General features: G+C 40.9%; 1 protein-coding gene across 2 annotated transcripts in view; it reads left to right on the plus strand.

Annotated features, from left to right (window-relative positions):
* Nucleotides 1-19,394, plus strand: part of ube2j1 (ubiquitin-conjugating enzyme E2, J1) — a 105,021-nt gene that overhangs the window by 18,959 nt on the left and 66,668 nt on the right. For both annotated transcript variants that reach the window (XM_030127811.1, XM_030127812.1), the window contains one exon: nucleotides 19,213-19,286. In XM_030127811.1, the coding sequence (XP_029983671.1) occupies nucleotides 19,213-19,286 (74 nt within the window). The remainder of the gene's footprint in view (nucleotides 1-19,212; nucleotides 19,287-19,394) is intronic.

Here is a 19,394-nt window from a genome sequence, read left to right on the forward strand (position 1 = left end):
TTTTTGAAACTCAACAGTGAGCTACACAATTTCACTTCATCCTTCAGTTCGTTCCATAGCTTGACACCAATAACTGAAACACTGTGATATTTAACATTTGTTCTTACTTTACATTTTTCAAACACAAACATCCCTCTTAAATTATAATGTCCTTCTCTTCACTTAAAAATTTTCTGAATACAAAAAGGAAGGAGTTTACTTTTAACGCGAAACATAAATTCCATTGTTTTTAAATATACAATGTCAAGAAATTTTAGTAAACCAGATTCTACAAAAAGTGGATTACTTGATTGGAGATAACCAGCTTTGTTTATGACTCTAATAGCTTTTTTTTGGAGTTTAATTATTGGGTCTAAATTAGTTTTATACACATTGCCCCATATTTCCACACAGTATGACATATATGGCATTACAAGTGAACAATACAACATATGCAAACATTTTTTGCTTAACAAGTCTCGAGTTTTATAAAGAATCGCAACAGCTTTGGACATTTTGCGTTTGATATATTCTATTTGTGGTTTCCAACAGACTTTATGGTCAATAATCACTCCCAAAAATTTTGTTTCATACACCCTTTCAATTTCAATTTCATTAATTTTCAGTTTTATATCATCACATGCCCTAGCACCACCAAAAACCATAAATTTTGTTTTATCTTCATTAAGTGATAACTTATTAACATCAAACCATTTTTTTAACTTGCTCAATTCCTTTTCCACAGTTTCTAATATTTGTTTCATATTTACTCCCGAATAAAGCAAATTAGTATCATCTGCAAATATTGTAAATTTTAACTTACTAGATGCCATAAAAATATCATTTAGATAAAGTATAAATAACTTGGGTCCCAGAACTGAACCTTGTGGGACCTCACATGTTACTTTTCTAAGTTGTGAATTTGTATTTCCAATTGATACATACTAAGACCTATTTTGTAAATAACTTTTTAACCAGTTTTGCGTCACACCTCTTATACCATACATTTCATATTTCCGGAGTAATATTGAGTGATCAATTGTGTCAAATGCTTTCCTTAAATCAATAAAAACACCAACAGTATGTTGTTTCTGATCCACCGCTGTTGCTATAGTTTCTGCAAATTCCATTACTGCTAAAGATGTTGATCGGTTTTTCCTAAATCCGTACTGGTGATCATTTAATATCCTATGTTTGTCTATGTAGTCATCTAACCTCTTTACAAACAGTTTCTCAAGAATTTTAGAAAACTGTGGTAACAGTGACACCGGTCTATAATTTGACACCATGTGCTTATCACCATTTTTATAAATCGGAGTCACTTTAGCTATTTTCATATTTTCTGGAAAAGTGCCTGTTTGAAATGATTTGTTACATACATAAGTGAATGGTTGAAGGATACTGTTCATCACTTGTTTTATGAGTGACATATCAATGGAATTTCTATCAGTAGATTTTTTATTTTTAAATTTCCTGACCACTTCCAACACTTCACTTTCACAAACTCCACCAAGAAACATTGAATTATTGTTTTCAATAGCAAAATCAAAGGTTTTATCATCCTTTTCCCACTTGGTAATATCTTTTGCCAAATTAGGACCGACATTAACAAAAAAAATCATTAAATATGTTCACGATGTCCTCTATATTTTCCACCACAGTGTCACCAGTTTTAACAACATATGTAGCAAAATTCTTTTTATTACTTTTTTTAATCATATCATTTAACACTCTCCAAGTACCTTTAATATCATTTTTGTGTATTTCTAACAACTTATCATAATAGGCTTTTTTATGTGTTCTTATAATTGCTGTCAATCTGTTTTTGTATCTTTTATATTTATTCTCTTTTTCTTTCGTTCTGTGCCTCAGAAATTCCCTATAGAGCCTGTTTTTCTTCTTACAAGCCCTTTCCAATCCCTTAGTTAACCATGGTTTCTTATTCTTTTTAAAATCTTGTCTATATTCTTTCACAGGACAATGTCTGTTGTACAATGTCAGGAATATGTCTAGGAAAGCATTATATGATTCATTAACATCATCTACATAAACGTCATGCCAGTCATAATTTATGAGTTCCTCCTTTAAGGCCATAATTGCTTCTGGTGACTTTGTTCTAACCAGACAAGGTTTTTGCTTATAGTTGGGTAAAGGTAATTTGTTGTTCATTTCCAGTTCTATAAAAACTGGCAAATGATCACTTATGTCAGTCAGAAATAGACCACTCGTTATTTCACCATCAATAATGTTTGTAAAAAATATTATCGATCAATGTTGTGCTTTCCAATGTGATTCTACTTGGCTTTGTAATTACAGGGTGAAAACTCAAACTAAACATAGTATTTACAAATTCTGCTGTTTTTGCATGTTCAATCTATTTCAGTAGCTCAATGTTAAAGTCACCACAAACCAAAATCACCTTATCACAATATTTTTCATATAACTCAGTAATCTCCTTATTGAATTTCTCAATACATGACCCTGGTGTCCTGTAAATACAATTAAGAAATATGTTTTTGTGTTTTTCCATCTTAATTTCAACCGTTACACAGTCCATCAGATTTTCTATAGCAATTGTCAAATCACCATTTATCTTACATTTCAAATGATTTAATACAAATAGGGCCACGCCCCCTCCTCTTTTATTGGCTCTGTTTTGTCAAAACATCTCATATCCTTCTAATTCATCATGTAACTCTTTCTCATCACTCAGCCAAGTCTCTGAAATTGCTATTACACTAAATTTATGCTGGAATTTTTGCAAATAATCTTTAATTTGATCAAAATTGCTATAGTGACTCCTGCTATTAAAGTGAATCACTGAAAAACCCTTCATTTTAGACTCATACTTGTCTTCTGAATAATATTCACATGTTGTTTTAATGCTGTAGTAGAAGTGGGTCTCTGGATCAATATCATTCTCTAAAACATAGGGTTTGTGATCTTGAAAGTCAAAAGACTTAAATTCAGTGTATTCACACATTCTCATATTTCAGTCCCCAACAGAATCTGACCTCATAGCTCCATCACAACAAAATCTGATTTGACATATCTCCACTGGTCCACCTCTGTACTTTGTTCTTCATCTTCATTTGTATTGATCAAGCTTAGTTATGTCTCTAATAACAACAACAACTTTGGCCCGTTCAGGAGTACCATTTAGTCTTATCATTACCTTACAGTTTCTTACCCATGTGTCTTGGATTTTTTTTTCCTTTTTTAAGATTCTTGCTTGTCTTGCAATTGCAGCATTTCTCTTTGTTAAATTTTCATTTATGTACACCCCTGTGCCCTTAAGTTTTTTTGCGTGCTTGAGCACTTCAATCTTCTGTTTTCTGCTCACCAAACGAATGATAATGTTTGGCCTCTTGCTCTGTTTTTGGGGTAAGGTGTGACAAACAGCTATATCTTTACGGTGTAAAGGAATGTCTTTGCTGTTTAAAAACTTAATAACTTGTTCCTCCAGAGAGTGTAATTCAGTGTTTGATGCATCCTCATCGTCCTTGTCACCTGCTGTGATGCTTGCATAAGTGCAATGGTTTGTCTTTAGTCCTGTTATCATTAGATCATCCATCCTTATGCACTGCTCCAGATCTTCAACTCTTCTTTCCAGTTCGTCTATTTTCTTGTCTATTTCCGTGATCACCGCCTTCAATTTCCGCATTTCCTCAATTAAATCCAGTAGTCCCGTCTGTTGTTTTGCCACCTTGCTTAGCTCCTCAGACATAAAGTTCAAAGACTTCTTAACTTCTTCCATGTCTTCTGCAAGCTTTTTCGTTGCCGTGTCTCCTGTATTAGCTTGGCTCCTGGCCTAGCCTGGTAGCTTACCGGTGGTGGTGGTGGCTCCTGGCCTGGTAGCTTACTGCTGGAGGTGGTGGCTCCTGGCCTGGTAGCTGGCCTCTGGTGGTGGTGGCTCCTGGCCTGATAGCTAGCCGCTGGTGGTGGTGGCTCCTGGTGCAGTAGCTTACCGCTGGAGGTGGTGGCTCCTGGCCTGGTAGCTGGCCTCTGGTGGTGGTGGCTCCTGGCCTGGTAGCTAGCCGCTGGTGGTGGTGGCTCCTGGCGCGGTAGCTTACCGCTGGAGGTAGTGGCTCCTGGCCTGGTAGCTGGCCTCTGGTGGTGGTGGCTCCTGGCTTGGTAGCTTACCGCTGGTGGTGGTGGCTCCTGGCACGGTAGCTAGCCGCTGGTGGCGGTGGCTCCTGGCCCGGTAGCTGGCCTCTGGTGGTGGTGGCTCCTGGCCCGGTAGCTTACCGCTGGTGGTGGTGGCTCCTGGCCCGGTAGCTTACCGCTGGTGGTGGTGGCTCCTGGCCTGGTAGCTTACCGCTGGTGGTGGTGGCTCCTGGCACGGTAGCTAGCCGCTGGTGGTGGTGGCTCCTGGCCTAGCCTGGTAGCTTACCGCTGGTGGTGGTGGCTCCTGGCCTGGTAGCTTACCGCTGGTGGTGGTGGCTCCTGGCCCGGTAGATTACCGCTGGTGGTGGTGGCTCCTGGCCCGGCAGCTGGCCGCTGGTGGTGGCTCCTGGCCCGGTAGCTGGCCGCTGGTGGTGGTGGCTCCTGGCCCTGTAGCTTACCGCTGGTGGTGGTGGCTCCTGGCCCGGCAGCTGGCCGCTGGTGGTGGTGGCTCCTGGCCCGGTAGCTTACTGCTGGTGGTGGTGGCTCCTGGCCCGGTAGCTTACCGCTGGTGGTGGTGGCTCCTGGCCCGGCAGCTGGCTGCTGGTGGTGGTGGCTTCTGGCCCGGTAGCTGGCCGCTGGTGGTGGTGGCCCCTGGCCCGTTAGCTGGCCGCTGGTGGTGGTGGCTCCCGGCCCGGTAGCTTACCGCTAGTGGTGGTGGCTCCTGATGATGACATTAAGTATGTGCAATATAAAATTCAATTTGAAAAATGTATATAATTTATTGCATAAATAACACAAAGATGCTTATTGACCCCTTTCAAAAACTTTTAAAAGTGAATATTGGTTCCAAATATTAGGTATATAAAATTAAAATTGGAATAAATTAAAACTATACTCAAATATTTGACATAAAAGCATATCTTTATATAGGCATTTTCTCCGGTTTTCTCACCCCCCCCCCCGGTCCTCCCGGTTTCCACATCCGGTTCCACATCAGGTAGAGGTCAATCTCACCCTTGCTTGCAATGCTAATGCAGTCTGTGGGTTAGAATCTGCAGGTTCGACCAATTTTTTTCTGTTTTGAAAAAGGAGTGGACCCAAGTGATAGCCTAATTATTGGTAATGCATTTGACTTTCTGTGCTTACGCAGCTGAATCACTTCCCTCACGGTGAACAACTTTGAAGATGACCCCATCATAAACACAGTCCACTTATATACATAACAAACCAAAATGTCACTTGGCCTTTTTGGAAAATTTGTTGCGAAGTGCATTGTGGGAATGGAAATTCCAAAGCAACAAAGATGGCGAGCAAGCAAAAGCAGTCTCTCACACGCAGCCCTCATGAAGAATAAGCAGTTCACAAAATGGATGGATGGATTGTCTGTATTTGAATTTCAGAGCACCACTCACCATTGTTCATTTAAGAAGATTGTAATCAAGGGCTCAGCTTTGCATTTAGGACAGGTTATTCGAAGTTTATATGACATGACTTGTTTTACCTGATTAATGACTTGAATAAGCTTAACCTTTAACTGCGACTCAACTTGACTTACTCACTTTCATCATAGAAGCTCACCTTGCTTGAATGGTGAGAGTTGAGACTGACTATTTGTTGCACATGTGTGACCTAGTCCTGCCTCTGCTATTAACTCATTGGCAGCCAGCCATTTTCAGAGCAGAGAGCCCCAAACTGCCAGCATTTTGGAACATTTTGACTGATATTTCAAGACCCACAGAACATTGAGTCATATGACTACATAAACATTGAAACTATCAAAAGAAAGTGTAGACTCTCTTCTTTCATCAGGAAGAAAAAGTCTGTTTCTAGCCCTTTAAGTTCTTCAGTAATCGGCAGTAGAACATAGGGTGGTTTCAGCATAAACACCTGTTTTTGACCAGAAAACAGAGAAAATTAGCTTTTTGTGCAAAGAGGCATGTCAAGCAAAACAGCGACTTTGACGCCAATATTTTTAGCTTTAGTGACACCTCAAACATCTGAACAGTTGTTTAGTTCTATGAAACAACAAAACACTGAAAAGAATAAATGCAGAAAATATTACAATATCCATATATAAAAGAGCTATGTGTAAGTATAAAAAATTATGGTTCTCTGATATTTGGATGATCAAAAATCATATTAAATTTTTTTTTTTTTCTCCAAAATTTTAAACGATGTGTGCTTAGAATATGACATAAATAATATAATAGTCAAATATCAATGTATTTGGAATAAATTTAGTTTATTTATGAGAGTTTATAAAATTAACCCAGATTGACGGCAGAAAACTTTGTCACCTTCCAAACATTCATACTCATAAAACTCCTCAAATTTTTTTTCCACTGATTTTTTTCTCATGTCAAAATACATTTTCCTGAAAATATAAGTAATTACCTAAAGCAAAGTGCAGACTGTGTGGGAAAGAGATCCAGGTCGCTGGGGGAGCGTCAAACATCGCAAGGCACTTGAGATGCCAACACGACATAGAGACAACCCCACATGCTGCCTCAGCCACATTGACAGTGATGTTTGGTGGGCAAAATAACAGCGAGGTGAATTTTACCCTACGAGGGCCGTTCAATAAGTTCATGGCCTCACCCAGAACAGAACAACACAGACTGATAATTTATATTTTATTTTACAACAAGTCCCGACTCTTGCGTTCGTATTGATGTTACCTTTTGCAAGGGGCAAAACAATGTACCAAGAATGTAAGACAAAGAGTCAAAGACACTGTCAGCACCGCTAATTTATGGTAAAACTCACATACTCACAGTCTGAAGCATACTGAAATACAGCTGCATGGGGATCAATCACTCATCTTACATTGTCCCGGGTCCATACCATACTGTCCTCTTACGATCTGGGTCCGGGTCTGGGTCTGACCCCACGACATGGACCCGGACCCCTGACTCAGCAGCCTCAACAGAGGAGCCCAGACAGCCCTGTGCCCAGACACATCCACCAGCTCCAGGGATATAATTCCTCCAGCGTGTTCTGGGTCGGTCTGTTCCACACACGGATCCCCCAAGTTAAATAGAACTGCATGGGGATCACTCATATTATGTGGTCCACGCACGCACGACTGATGCCTGTCTTACAGTGGTATCACTTCTGTGGGCCCAGATACCCCAAAAAGGAAAAAAAAAAAAAAAAAAAATTATAAGTAATTTCTTTCTCTTACCTGCTAAATTTTTCAGTCACAAATGTAAATTCTGTAACACAAAACCAAATATTATTTATTTTTTTGAAAGATGTTGAAATTTTTTCAAAGCTGTTAGATAAATCTGGAAACAAAAAGGCTCTAAAAACCATCAGTATTTGCTCTGATTTGGACATTGTATTGTAGTGTATTCCCCCTGGCAAACTTGTTCTGTTATTTTCTTGTTGTATTCATTGTTTGTATACTCTACTTAATTCAATAAAGATTTAATAATGAAAAAAAAAAAAAACTTCTGTGGGCACATCACATGATACCATCACAGATTTCAGGTAGGGAGCAGTGGCTTGCATTGCGGGCTGCTAACGAAAATAACATCTGACTTCTGTTGTCTTTTGTAGTTTTACGCAAAACTCAAAATCAAAAATCGAGTTTTTAGAGGAAAAATCGGGATTTTATTTTTTGCCAAAATTGTGCAGCCCTACATTGACATGACATACTTCGGATTGGAACCAGTATTTTTCCAATGAAAAAATGTCTTATGACTTCTAAGTCCGGACCTGAACCTAAACCTCTGGACTTGAGTCCGGACCTGAACATGAGTTTAGATACGCAGCACTACTTGTACTCCATGGGCTAGGAAGGGTCCTCATGCACCCCCCCCCACATCTTGACTTCTTTGGTATATTATTATACCTATAGGCCTACTCTATCAGAAAAATGATGTTAACATGAGATTAACTGGTTCACACTATCCGTATTTGACCTTTGTAATATCATTACATCACCTAAGTATAGATTGGTAAACTAGGGGTAGGGGAAATAAAATTGATTGTATTAAACATTTCTATACTGAACCTCTAGACTAGTTATATGTCATCTTAAAGCTCTTGAACAACTCTATATAATAACACCAACCAAAATGGGGATATTATCATTGATAAACAGATTTAGGTCAAAGGTCATGTGTACTCCAGGGGAAGTAAAATTTTCACCTTTCTCATTTCAGAATACTGTTTTGGCAACAAAACCTAAATATATCTAACAGGGAATTCCAAATATTTTATTGCACAAACCTATAAGGTTTTTATAATAATTAGAGCAGTGGTTCTTAACCTTGTTGTAGGTACTGAACCCCACCAGTTTCATATGCGCATTCACCAAACCCTTCTTTATTAAAAAATAAAATATGATTTTTTTTTCAAATTCAAGACACAGGTATATGTTTTACTGGTGCACAAAATGAACCGTGCATTAACATCACTGTGTTCAAAGAACAAAACCAATACAGTGCATGAACTCACAACAAATTCCATACCTTTTCACAAAGACATGACCTTTTTTAATACTACCACACTGAAATGGTTTTAATTTTTAACCTTATGTATTCCAATAATGAACTTATTGTATTTATGCTATTTATCATTTTTAACATTTTAACACACACCCATCACCTAATTTCCATCAGGCTACAATAATAATGAATATTTACTGCAAATCAGTTTGACTTCTGCTGTTGCCTTTGAGAGACCAGTTCAGAAATGCGTGACTTCACCTTGGCAAGTGCCACTCTCTTTCTCCATCCGCAACGGTGTGTCGGTCGTCACATGATTGTAACTGACCAGTGCGGTGACCGAAAATGTAAACTAACGCTACACATGGCTGCCTCCGTGGTTAACAGGAAGTAGCAAAAGTCATAACAACGATGTGGAAAATAATTCATCGTCAGACGAGTGGAAGAGATTATAAACACTTCCGGATGTGTTGTAGTGCTATAAGCAACAACAATACACCGCGTATATTGGATGTCAGTCAGAGAAAGAGTCTCCAAAGCCGTTTGTTTACATACACGGACCTAGCCCAACACACACACCCGACTAATGAGTCAAGTGTGTGTCTTGACCTCCGCCGAACCCCTGAGACTGACTCACCGAACCCCTAGGGTTCGATTGAACCCCGGTTAAGAACCACTGAATTAGAGAAAATGGATATGCTACAACAAGGGTGAAAAGTACTGACACGGATATATTTTTTATCCTCCTTCATTATGCCCGTCGACTGAGTGGATTAGAAATTCTCTTCGAAACAGGGAAGGGACTCACTATGTGCTGCACCGATATCAGCAAGATGGCAGAATCCTACTGCCCCTTGTTCACCACAGCATTACTTGGACTTCATGCCTTTTCAGGCTGTGACGGTACGAGTGCCTTTAGATCAAAGGGGACGACAGTGGCTCAGTTGGTAGAGTGGGTCGTCCAATGATCGAAGGGTCAGCGGTTCGAATCCTGGCTCCAACTGTCCACGTGTCGAAATGTCCTTGGGCAAGACACTGGCAGCAGCTGCCTACTGGTGTATGAGTGTGTGAATGTGAGGAATTGTAAAGCGCTTTGGGCACCATTAAGGTGTAGAAAATGCGCTATATAAGTTCAGACCATTTAAGCTTCATTGTTAGAAGAGTTTACATGCCTATTGTACGGGGATGAACATGTGAAAAAAGTGAATGCTGTGAGACACACCTGACGCTTGCAAAAATGCGGTGAAGATAGATCTGGCTTCATTTCCACCATGTCACAGCTCACTAATTGAGCACATCAAGCATGTTAACTACCAAGTGGCCATGTGGAAGTGTGCTCGTATTGCCAAACCTGACATTCCTAACCCAGTCAATGACATGGATGGACTGTTGAAGATGGGAAGATTCAACCAAAATGGTCAGGAAAGGCTGTATTACCAGAGGACCTGGTTGATACCCTTGAGAAGATGGACACAGAAGAGGATGGAGAGAGTGATGCAGACACTGAGGAGAGTGACAGTAATGGTGTATCCAAGGAGGAAGATCTGTCGGACAATGACAGTAATTAATAAGTCAGTGACATGTACTGTATCTACATGTATATTTTATATTCAAATTACCAGCAAATATATTTTTGATTAAACTTTCATGCAATTAAGATAATTTGGAATTGCCTGTTAGATATATTTAGGTTTTGTTGTGTTGTGGAAATGTTCAACTGATAACCCACACACAAAGAGGAGGAGAGAAAGTTAGAGTTAAAATAAATAAATGCATTTATTGAGAGGTCAATCACAGAGAAACTCTGTAAGTGAAGTCTGATTAAACAAGAGAAAACTAAAGATTATATAGAACCAAATCCAACCCCCTCAAACTATGATGTCATTCCTTACGTACATCGTACCACCCCATACTACTCCTTCTCTGCGAAGAGGTCATGATGACCTCTTCACTCTAACCTTGCTTGGATCCTATCTGGAGTGCAGGCGCCATCCTCTATCTACACATTCAGACATTTAGGGGCCGTTTACACGGCGACGGATTCAGTTGACTCCGGGAAGATTTCATCGCGGATTAGCCTTCTGTTAACATGGAAACGGTGCCTAGAGTGCCTGAATCCGGAAACTTTTGATACCAGGGTCCAGGGTGGAACGTTATCGATACGCTCCGCATTCCAGCTCCGTGTTAACGCGAGTCGGAGCGTTCCGGGGTAAAATATGACGTCACTGCATGTGCGCGCAGCCAAGAACCGCCAGTTAACCCACTCCAGGCCAGTTGGTGGCGGTAATGCGCCTCCAAGCTGGTTTGCCAGCCTCTATGACACAATAAAGCTGCAGAAAAAGAAGGAACAACCACAACAACAATGGCCGGTTTCAGAACAACATACGTGCTGCTAACTGTGCTCAGCTCATCTGTCCAGACAAAGAAGTCCTGCGTCTTTGTACGACCACTCGCCATTGTTGTTTGTAAATAGTGTTGTCCGCCTATTCTTCTTCTTCTCATTTAAAGGCTGTCTAAACCGGAAATTGTTTGTGCGCAGGCGCGTGTTTTACCGCCACTGTTTCACTACAGCTCTACATCGCCAGCTACTGGTCTGGCATGGCCACTACAGCGTATTCAGCCGTCCTCGCGGACTCATGTGAACGCAGATCGTTATCATAGCGGCTTCGTCTTAACGCGGAATGATTTTATAACGCAAAGGAGAAATCTTTGCGGAATTGGATCTTTGTGTTGCCGTGTAAACGTAGCCTTAGGTGTTTGGGTTTTAACTCAAGGCAAGAAAGAACTCCATTCCTGGGTCGGGGGTTTTACAGAGTGGTAAACATCACACAATGAATAATGACTCAGCATTAAAAGAAGATGTACTAACAGTATAAAATATTAAAAGTATAAAATATAAAGAGTATAAAATATAAAGAGTAAATTTTTCCACCACATTTCCTCCCTTTTGATTATTCAAACGAATCAATCATGCAAAAACATAAAATTTACGTACGAGTATCAATGAATGATTATAAATGATCATCAAACCATACACAACCTAATTAAGCTATATTTCTCCAGATATAAATAATATGTAGCCAAATTTCCAGACTTTCTTTTTTTTTTTTTAGATCAGGTTTGACATTGGAGGACAAATAACAAAATACTATGGGAAAAAATACTATAAACATCCACCCATGATCTATGGGGTCAGGGCCTCCAGGACTGAAATGAGAAGCACACTATAAATCATTTGGGGGTGAGACATAAGCGCCAGGCTGAAGTCCGCTGTCACTTAGCTCGACCCATTTTTCTGTAATTTGGGGGGAACAGACTTTCCACTGGTATACATAATCTGGTAAGCCAGCAGCATACCTAACCATTGTGTGTGCGTACACACAATGTGAGTGGAGATCTGTGCCCGCAACTGTGTTTCGTTGAGTTATCGTTAACCCCTCTGGACCCGATTCGAGTTTTACCCCCAATTTGCACATCAAATCCTGCCCACACAAATTAATGGGACAGACGGGTGAGAGTAAAAAAAGAATGTTAGAAAGTACATTCCTGTGAAACACACGCCAGCAAAAGCTCTCTCTGTCCTGTTTACCACCAGCCGACACAGAAATAATAGTTTTTCCACTCAACTTTGGTGTAGGTGTTAAGTCTGCATGTCTGATCACAGAGTATGTAGCTCCACTATCTACTAAAAACAATAACTTAAACCTGCTTATAGTAAGATCAACCACAGGGAGCTTCTGATAGGAGTCAGTACACAGCTAAGCGTGTGTGTGTGTGTGTGTGTGTGTATGATGTGTGTCACCTCCTCCTCCCTCGGGCAGTGCAGCAGAAGCTGTAGTGGGTGTGGTATTCGTGTCTGAAGACCCGCCCTCCAGGGCCGCGAGGCAATCCCCTGCCCCGTTCCCTCCACGTGGCTGTCTCCGCCCCGCCTTCTCTGTGGGCAGTCCCTTTTCCCATGTCCTGGTTGGCCACAGAGGTGGCCCACCCCTCCACATGTCGGACCACCCCTTTCCGGATGTAGGTGGGCCTCGAGTGTTCTCCGGTCCGCCCGACCGGGGGGGGCGGGTCAGGGGGCGGGCGGACCGGAGAACACTCGAGGCCCACCTACATCCGGAGTGTCTGATGAAAGTGACCCCTGCCCTGGGTATGGAATCTTCCACTGTCTCATCAGGCCTGTTTCAGGTTTCTCCATGCAGACAGAAAGCCTTAGGTGGGAAAAAACGTCCGGCAGAGGCTAGGGGTCATCTGTGCAGCCAGAAGCCGCCTGAGTTCGGACCCGGTGGGTCTGTGTTCATTGCAGAAAGTCCCTCGGATGGATCAGGTAGATGTTTCAGTGAATGTCCATGCCCTGAACACCACAACAGGACCGTCTGGTCCGCTGACTTCCACCATGGGCATTTGTGCAGCTGTGCCAGAAGTCAGTCCTCCCCCCAGCCTGCAGCATCAGCAGCGGGGGTGGAGTCGGGTTGTGTGGAGTCCGGCTCCGGCGGTGGAGAAGGCCGGGGGTCAGCAGACCTGGGGGGCCTGCTGGGGGCCCGTTGACGTTTGACCGGTTCTGGAATTACGGCTAAGTGTTCCGGGAAGGGGGGCGGGTTCTCATGGCGTCTTTGTGGGCAGGCGTCCAGACCCGGACACCAACTTTGCTGCCTGCACAGAAACACAAGGGGGGGCATATGGTATATGGTAAAGTGGCGGAGCTCAAGCTCCTTGACAATCGAAAATATAGCTGTTTAATCTGTATACTCTGTTTTATATCTGTTTTTATAACCAGCAGCATAATTTACCAGATCTTACAGATGTAGCACAGACGTCGCACAAAAATACAAGGGAAGTATAAAGTTATGAATACAAAGAAGTGGTTTAAATATTCTAACAAATTAGGCATAAAAGGGAAAAAACACAGCTAGATGGTGTCATCTACGGTTACACATGCCTCAGTTTGTTTTTGCTTCATTCAGCTTCCTCCAACCACATCTCAAACTATTTGTTACAAATTTCCTATTGTTTAAATACCCTGACCTTGTTTTTTCTCTCTTAGCCTCCCTTTAACTCATTCAGTTTTTGCACACTCAAAGTTGGCGTTTTAGGAAAAATACCCATGTTTACCCAATAATCAGCACATTCAAGCACAATTTCCCCATATTTTTCTTTTTACCCATGGGTTTTGGAATAGGGGCCTCTCTGTCCACACCCCCGTCACTGTGCCCCGGCCGGTGTCCCATTTTTACACTTAGAACGTCTCCTAAGCGTTTTTTGTTCCTTACTTGGTGAACAAAATACTAAAAAAGCCTTCTTTGATTTTTCTTTTCAGTTGTCAGCGAAAAAAATCACCTAAAACGCTTTCAAGTTTGTTATAAACTTTACTCTACTGTATTTACATACAGTAGCAACCTTCTACGATTTTTCTTTTTGGTTGAAGGCAGGCGAAAAAATCTCCCAAAAACGCCTGTACTCTATTGCATTTGCATACAATAGCAACCCAACTCAGGTTTATATATATATATATATATATATATATTTTTTTTTTTTTTAATTTTATTTATTTTTTGTTTTTATCCTTTTTTTTCCCCCTTTTTTTTCCCTTTCCCCCCTATATAAACCTGAGTTGTATACCACTGTTACACCGGTGACGTGAGTTTGGAACACAGAGAGTAAAAGCCCCACACACCCCAAACTGTAACTTTCTCACCGTGTGTGGCGTTGAACTCAGTCCTGATTCCAGTGGTGAGACAGGCGGGGCTCAGGGCCGGTCCCCCGTCTGCAGTGTCGTTTTACCACGGGGCTACAGCCGCTTTTTGGCCCGTAGGATGATCAGTCCACCAACCTCCATTCCCCGCCCGACAGCACACATGGAATCCTGCCGACAACGCCAATTTGTTGTGGAAATGTTCAACTGATAACCCACACACAAAGAGGAGGAGAGAAAGTTAGAGTTAAAATAAATAAATGCATTTATTGAGAGGTCAGTCACAGAGAAACTCTGTAAGTGAAGTCTGATTAAACAAGAGAAAACTAAAGATTATATAGAACCAAATCCAACCCCCTCAAACTATGATGTCATTCCTTACGTACATCGTACCACCCCATACTACTTCTCTGCTCTGTGAAGAGGTCATGATGACCTCTTCACTCTAACCTTGCTTGGATCCTATCTGGAGTGCAGGCGCCATCCTCTATCTACACATTCAGACATTTAGGTGTTTGGGTTTTAACTCAAGGCAAGAAAGAACTCCATTCCTGGGTCGGGGGTGTTACAGAGTGGTAAACATCACACAATGAATAATGACTCAGCATTAAAAGAAGATGTACTAACAGTATAAAATATTAAAAGTATAAAATATAAAGAGTATAAAATATAAAGAGTAAATTTTTCCACCACAGTTGCCAAAACAGTGTTCTGAAATGAGAAAGGTGAAAATTTTACTTTCCCTGGAGTACACATGACCTTTTGACCTAAATCTGTTTATCAATGATAATATCCCCATTTTGGTTGGTGTTATTGTATAGAGTTGTTCAAGAGCTTTAAAATGACATATAACTAGTCTAGAGGTTTAGTATAGAAATGTATAATATAATCAATTTTATTTCCCCTACCCCTAGTTTACCAATCTATACTTACGTGACATAACGATATTACAAAGGTCAAATATGGATAGTGTGAACCAGTTAATCTCATGTTAACATCATTTTTCTGATAGAGTAGGCCTATAGGTATAATAATATACCAAAGAAGTCAAGCTGTGGGGGGGGGGGGGGGGGGGTGCATGAGGACCCTTCCTAGCCCATGGACTATTGTCTTAAATAGTCATGGGATATTTAGACACTGGCTTTGTTCTGGATGTATTTGACAAGTGGAAAACTTCATGACTGTATAGTAAAGCCATTATGGAATTATTAAAAACCTGCAGTTCCCCAAATAGCCACTTGAGGCTGGCTCCAAAAATTAGTCATATTTTACCACTTCCATGGTAAAATCTGTTTTGATTTCTATTTTTAATTTATTGATGTAAGGCTTAAGTATTATTGATGTAAAGATTAATTGGTTTTTAGTTCAAATCAGATTTGTATTTATTTTTTTGATGACTTGCATTTTTAATTTCCTTTTTTCAAACATATCACATCATCACACATCAAATACTAACATTAGAGCATTGGTAAATTACCCACCCATCCGTAGCCAGAAGGGATCTTCATATCGATATTTTATACAACACATAAATTTTGAGTATCCACGTATATAATATATACATACACTATAAATATCTACACAGAAGTGTTTAATCATAATATACACACATACATACATAAGGTATGTGATCATTGACTGTTCAGTGTGAATCCTCTTTAGTCTTTAAAATCTTAAGATTCCAGGTATTTGCTCCAAACAATTTTCAAACAATATTTTTCTGTCTTGTCCTGCATTCTATATGACATTCTTTCATATACCGCTACTTTTCCCACTTCCATCATCCACTCCTGGAATGGAGGCTCTCCATATATATTCCAGTTCCTCATGATAATTTGTCGTCCAGTTATTAGAACAGTCTGTATTCAGTCTTTTAGTGGTTTGGGAAATGCAGACAGCACTTCAGGATCTCTTAATATAAATAACTTTGTGGCATAACATAAATTATCTTTTTATAACATTAATAACATACCTGTGAATCTTCAGTCAAAACTGTTTAGTTTTAGGGCATAGCCACAGCAAATGCATCAATGTACCTTCATCTATACCACACTTCCAGCAAGTATCTGATTCCTTTAAGCCCCGTCTGTACAGCCTACTTGGGGTCCAGTAAAACCTATGCAGGATCTTAAATTGAGTAAGTCTGACTCTCAGGTCCCTCGACATTATTTTAAAGTTGCCACACACCTTAATCCAATCCTGTTCTTCATATAATACCCCCAGGTCTCTCTCCCATGAGAGTCTCAAAGCTGTGATTCCCTCCTCCCTCTCACCTTCCATAAGCGTCTTATAATATTTAGACGCTTCATGGCCTTTTTTCCAAATATCTTAGGAATTGTGTGTAGTTTATCTGCTGACTTTGGTAATTGTGAGCCTGACCCATAATTCTTTTGCACTGTATGGCGTAGCTGAAGATATCTCCAAAACTGAGATTGAGGTAAGTCATATTCCTGTTTTAGGTCATTAAAAGTTTTCAATGAGTGTCCGTTGAACAAATTTCCTAGGACCAAAATATTCCTTTCCACCCACTCCTTCCAAATGAAAGCATTTTTATTAATATTTGACTAGGGTTTAAACCAAATACTGGCTGACCCATTTAGGTATAGATCAAACTTTATCAACCTCAAGATGTTTTTCCATATATCTCGAAGATCTGGGTGATTTTTCATTTCTTTAGTTGTTGTGGAGGATAAACATTGCAGAAGGGGGAGAGGGCCTGAGTTAGATTGCTCTATGCTGTACCATGGGGGTGCTTGCTTTGGGGATGAAATTGGATTTTTTAATTAGAACAATTTTTAAAAAAAGGGAAATGATTAAATCGATTTCATCTTTCTTGTGCCTCTGGGCCATGTGCCTCTAAGCTACGCACCTCCGGGCCGAGCGCCTCTGGGCTATTGTTGACTCTTCTTGCTATCTGTGAGAGCAATCTTTCACAGGAGTCCATGCAACGACCACGGACCTAAAGGAGTTGTATGTAGGATTGTTGCCAAAACTGGTACTGCAATCACATTCAAAATACTGCAAAGCGTGGTATTCCCTCCTCCTCCTCCCAGACTAAGGGTTGCCAGATCCAGCATGAGTGTCTACTACAAGGAGCTACCATGGCAAGCAACGAGTCCTACACCAGTACTTATACCGGGCCCAGTCTCTTCACCCGGGCCACAGTCTCTTTTCCTGGGACACCGCGGCTCTGCCCGGGGGAAAACACCATGGCTCAGCCCGGGAGAAGACATCGCAGCCCAGGCCCACAGTCTCACCACCCGGTAAGAGCCACTGAAAGCCGAGGGAGACCATGGAAGAGCCAGCGTCGGTCTTCAAATTCTTCTCCGCTCTCAGTCGTCTCCCTGTTTCAAAAGCATCTCCTATACATATCCTTGTTTTGTTTCTAACTTTGTCACGATGTACATGGGAGTAATAAGAGGCCTTTTAAGTTTAGTAATTTCAGACTTATGATCAGAAATGTTCCAGCTGCAGCTCAGTGGGAACTAGCAACCTGGATGCTGAAACGCTACTGACATGGTGATTGGGAGATAGGTAATGGATGGAGCATCAGACCAAAACACAAAATGACAACATAAACATTATTTAGGGGCTGACAGCTTTTCAAATGCAAATATTCTGGCTGGACTACTACTGTCAGTGATATCAGTATTGAAATGAACATGATTCCTTAATGTCTGGTGACAGGGTCATTTTATGATTACTTGGAACATAATTCTTACATACAGCACCTTTAAATCTGTGATGGGCCTGCAGTAGTGATACCATTGTAAGCTGTGGTTTCATGCGCGGATCCCCCAGTTCAAATATAACTGCAGGGGAATCACTCATCTTACATTGTCCCGCATGGATCCATATCATACCATCTTCTTCTGATCCGGGTTGCAGGGGCCGCAGCCTCAGCAGAGTAGCCCAGACAGCCCTCGCCCCAGCCACATCCACCAGCTCCAGGGAGTTCTGAGGCGTTTCCAGGCCAGCCCAGAGATATAATCCCTCCAGCATGTCCTGGGTTGGTCGTTTCCACACATGGATCCCTTTTTTGGCCAAAATCATGCAGCCCTATATTGATGCTCTATTTCAGCACCTGAGCTATTTGGCTCAACTTGTCTACTTTTTAAATTACCATACCTTTTATTATTACATGAACTCTCTGTAAGACTGCTATGATTGAACTGCCCCAAATATAATAATTTATTGTATTATCTTTGCTTTTAACTTCATCCCACTACTACAGTATAAGTTTAATATTAGTGTATTATACCTGTAAACCTTATGAAAAAGAGGATAAATTGAAATGAAATGGAAAAATTGAAGATGGCAAGTATGACTCAGTGACTTAAATATACAAAGCCCATTATTACCATCCAAGGCAGAACATCAAAATAAGCCTTGTACTATGGTCAACAAAGGCCATCATTAAAAAAAAAAAGATAAAAATATAAAATATATGATAAAACTTAAAGTAGAAGAAGCCTGCTACTAAAATACTGGACCAAGGTGCAAAATCAAAATGACCTCCTGCGGCTCTAATTCTTCAGCGATCTCAGAGCAGGTTTCAGGCCCTTTTCAGTGTCACTGATTAACTCTGTAAATCCATATTAATAGAAAGGATTGCATTTGCATTGCTATCTGCTTACAAACGACAAGACAAATCTTTCATTTGAAAGAGAAATATGACAGCTAGTCAACTTAAAAGATTTACTCACACTGAGACCACAGTATAAAGTAACCCCCCCCCCCCCCCAACACAACCGTCATAATCATTGCTGTTATGATCTGTTGGACTTGAGTAACCAACCGTCCTGGAATGACGATGTTTTTTTGTTGTAGTCCTGACTGTGTGGTAGGCTTCATCATGATACAAAAGTTAATGCCAGCAAATGTTTCTCCTGCATCACACAGAGTACTTTGCATCTTATAACTGGGTCATTAAGTGTGTATCAACTCACTTTTGTGTTGGTGTTTCTTTGTTTCCTTTGTATCCAGCGGTGAAGCGGCTGATGAAGGAGGCAGTGGAACTCCGAGAGCCGACGGAACACTATCACGCCCAGCCACTGGAAGTAAGTTCACCGTAGGACCACCACAGTCAGAGAATAGATACCTCAATACTGCACATTTACATTCAGTACTATACTCAGTGTGAAAGGACAAGACAAGTAGTACACACA

This window comes from Sphaeramia orbicularis, chromosome 24, assembly GCF_902148855.1.
Source record: "Sphaeramia orbicularis chromosome 24, fSphaOr1.1, whole genome shotgun sequence".
Lineage (NCBI taxonomy): Eukaryota > Metazoa > Chordata > Actinopteri > Kurtiformes > Apogonidae > Sphaeramia > Sphaeramia orbicularis.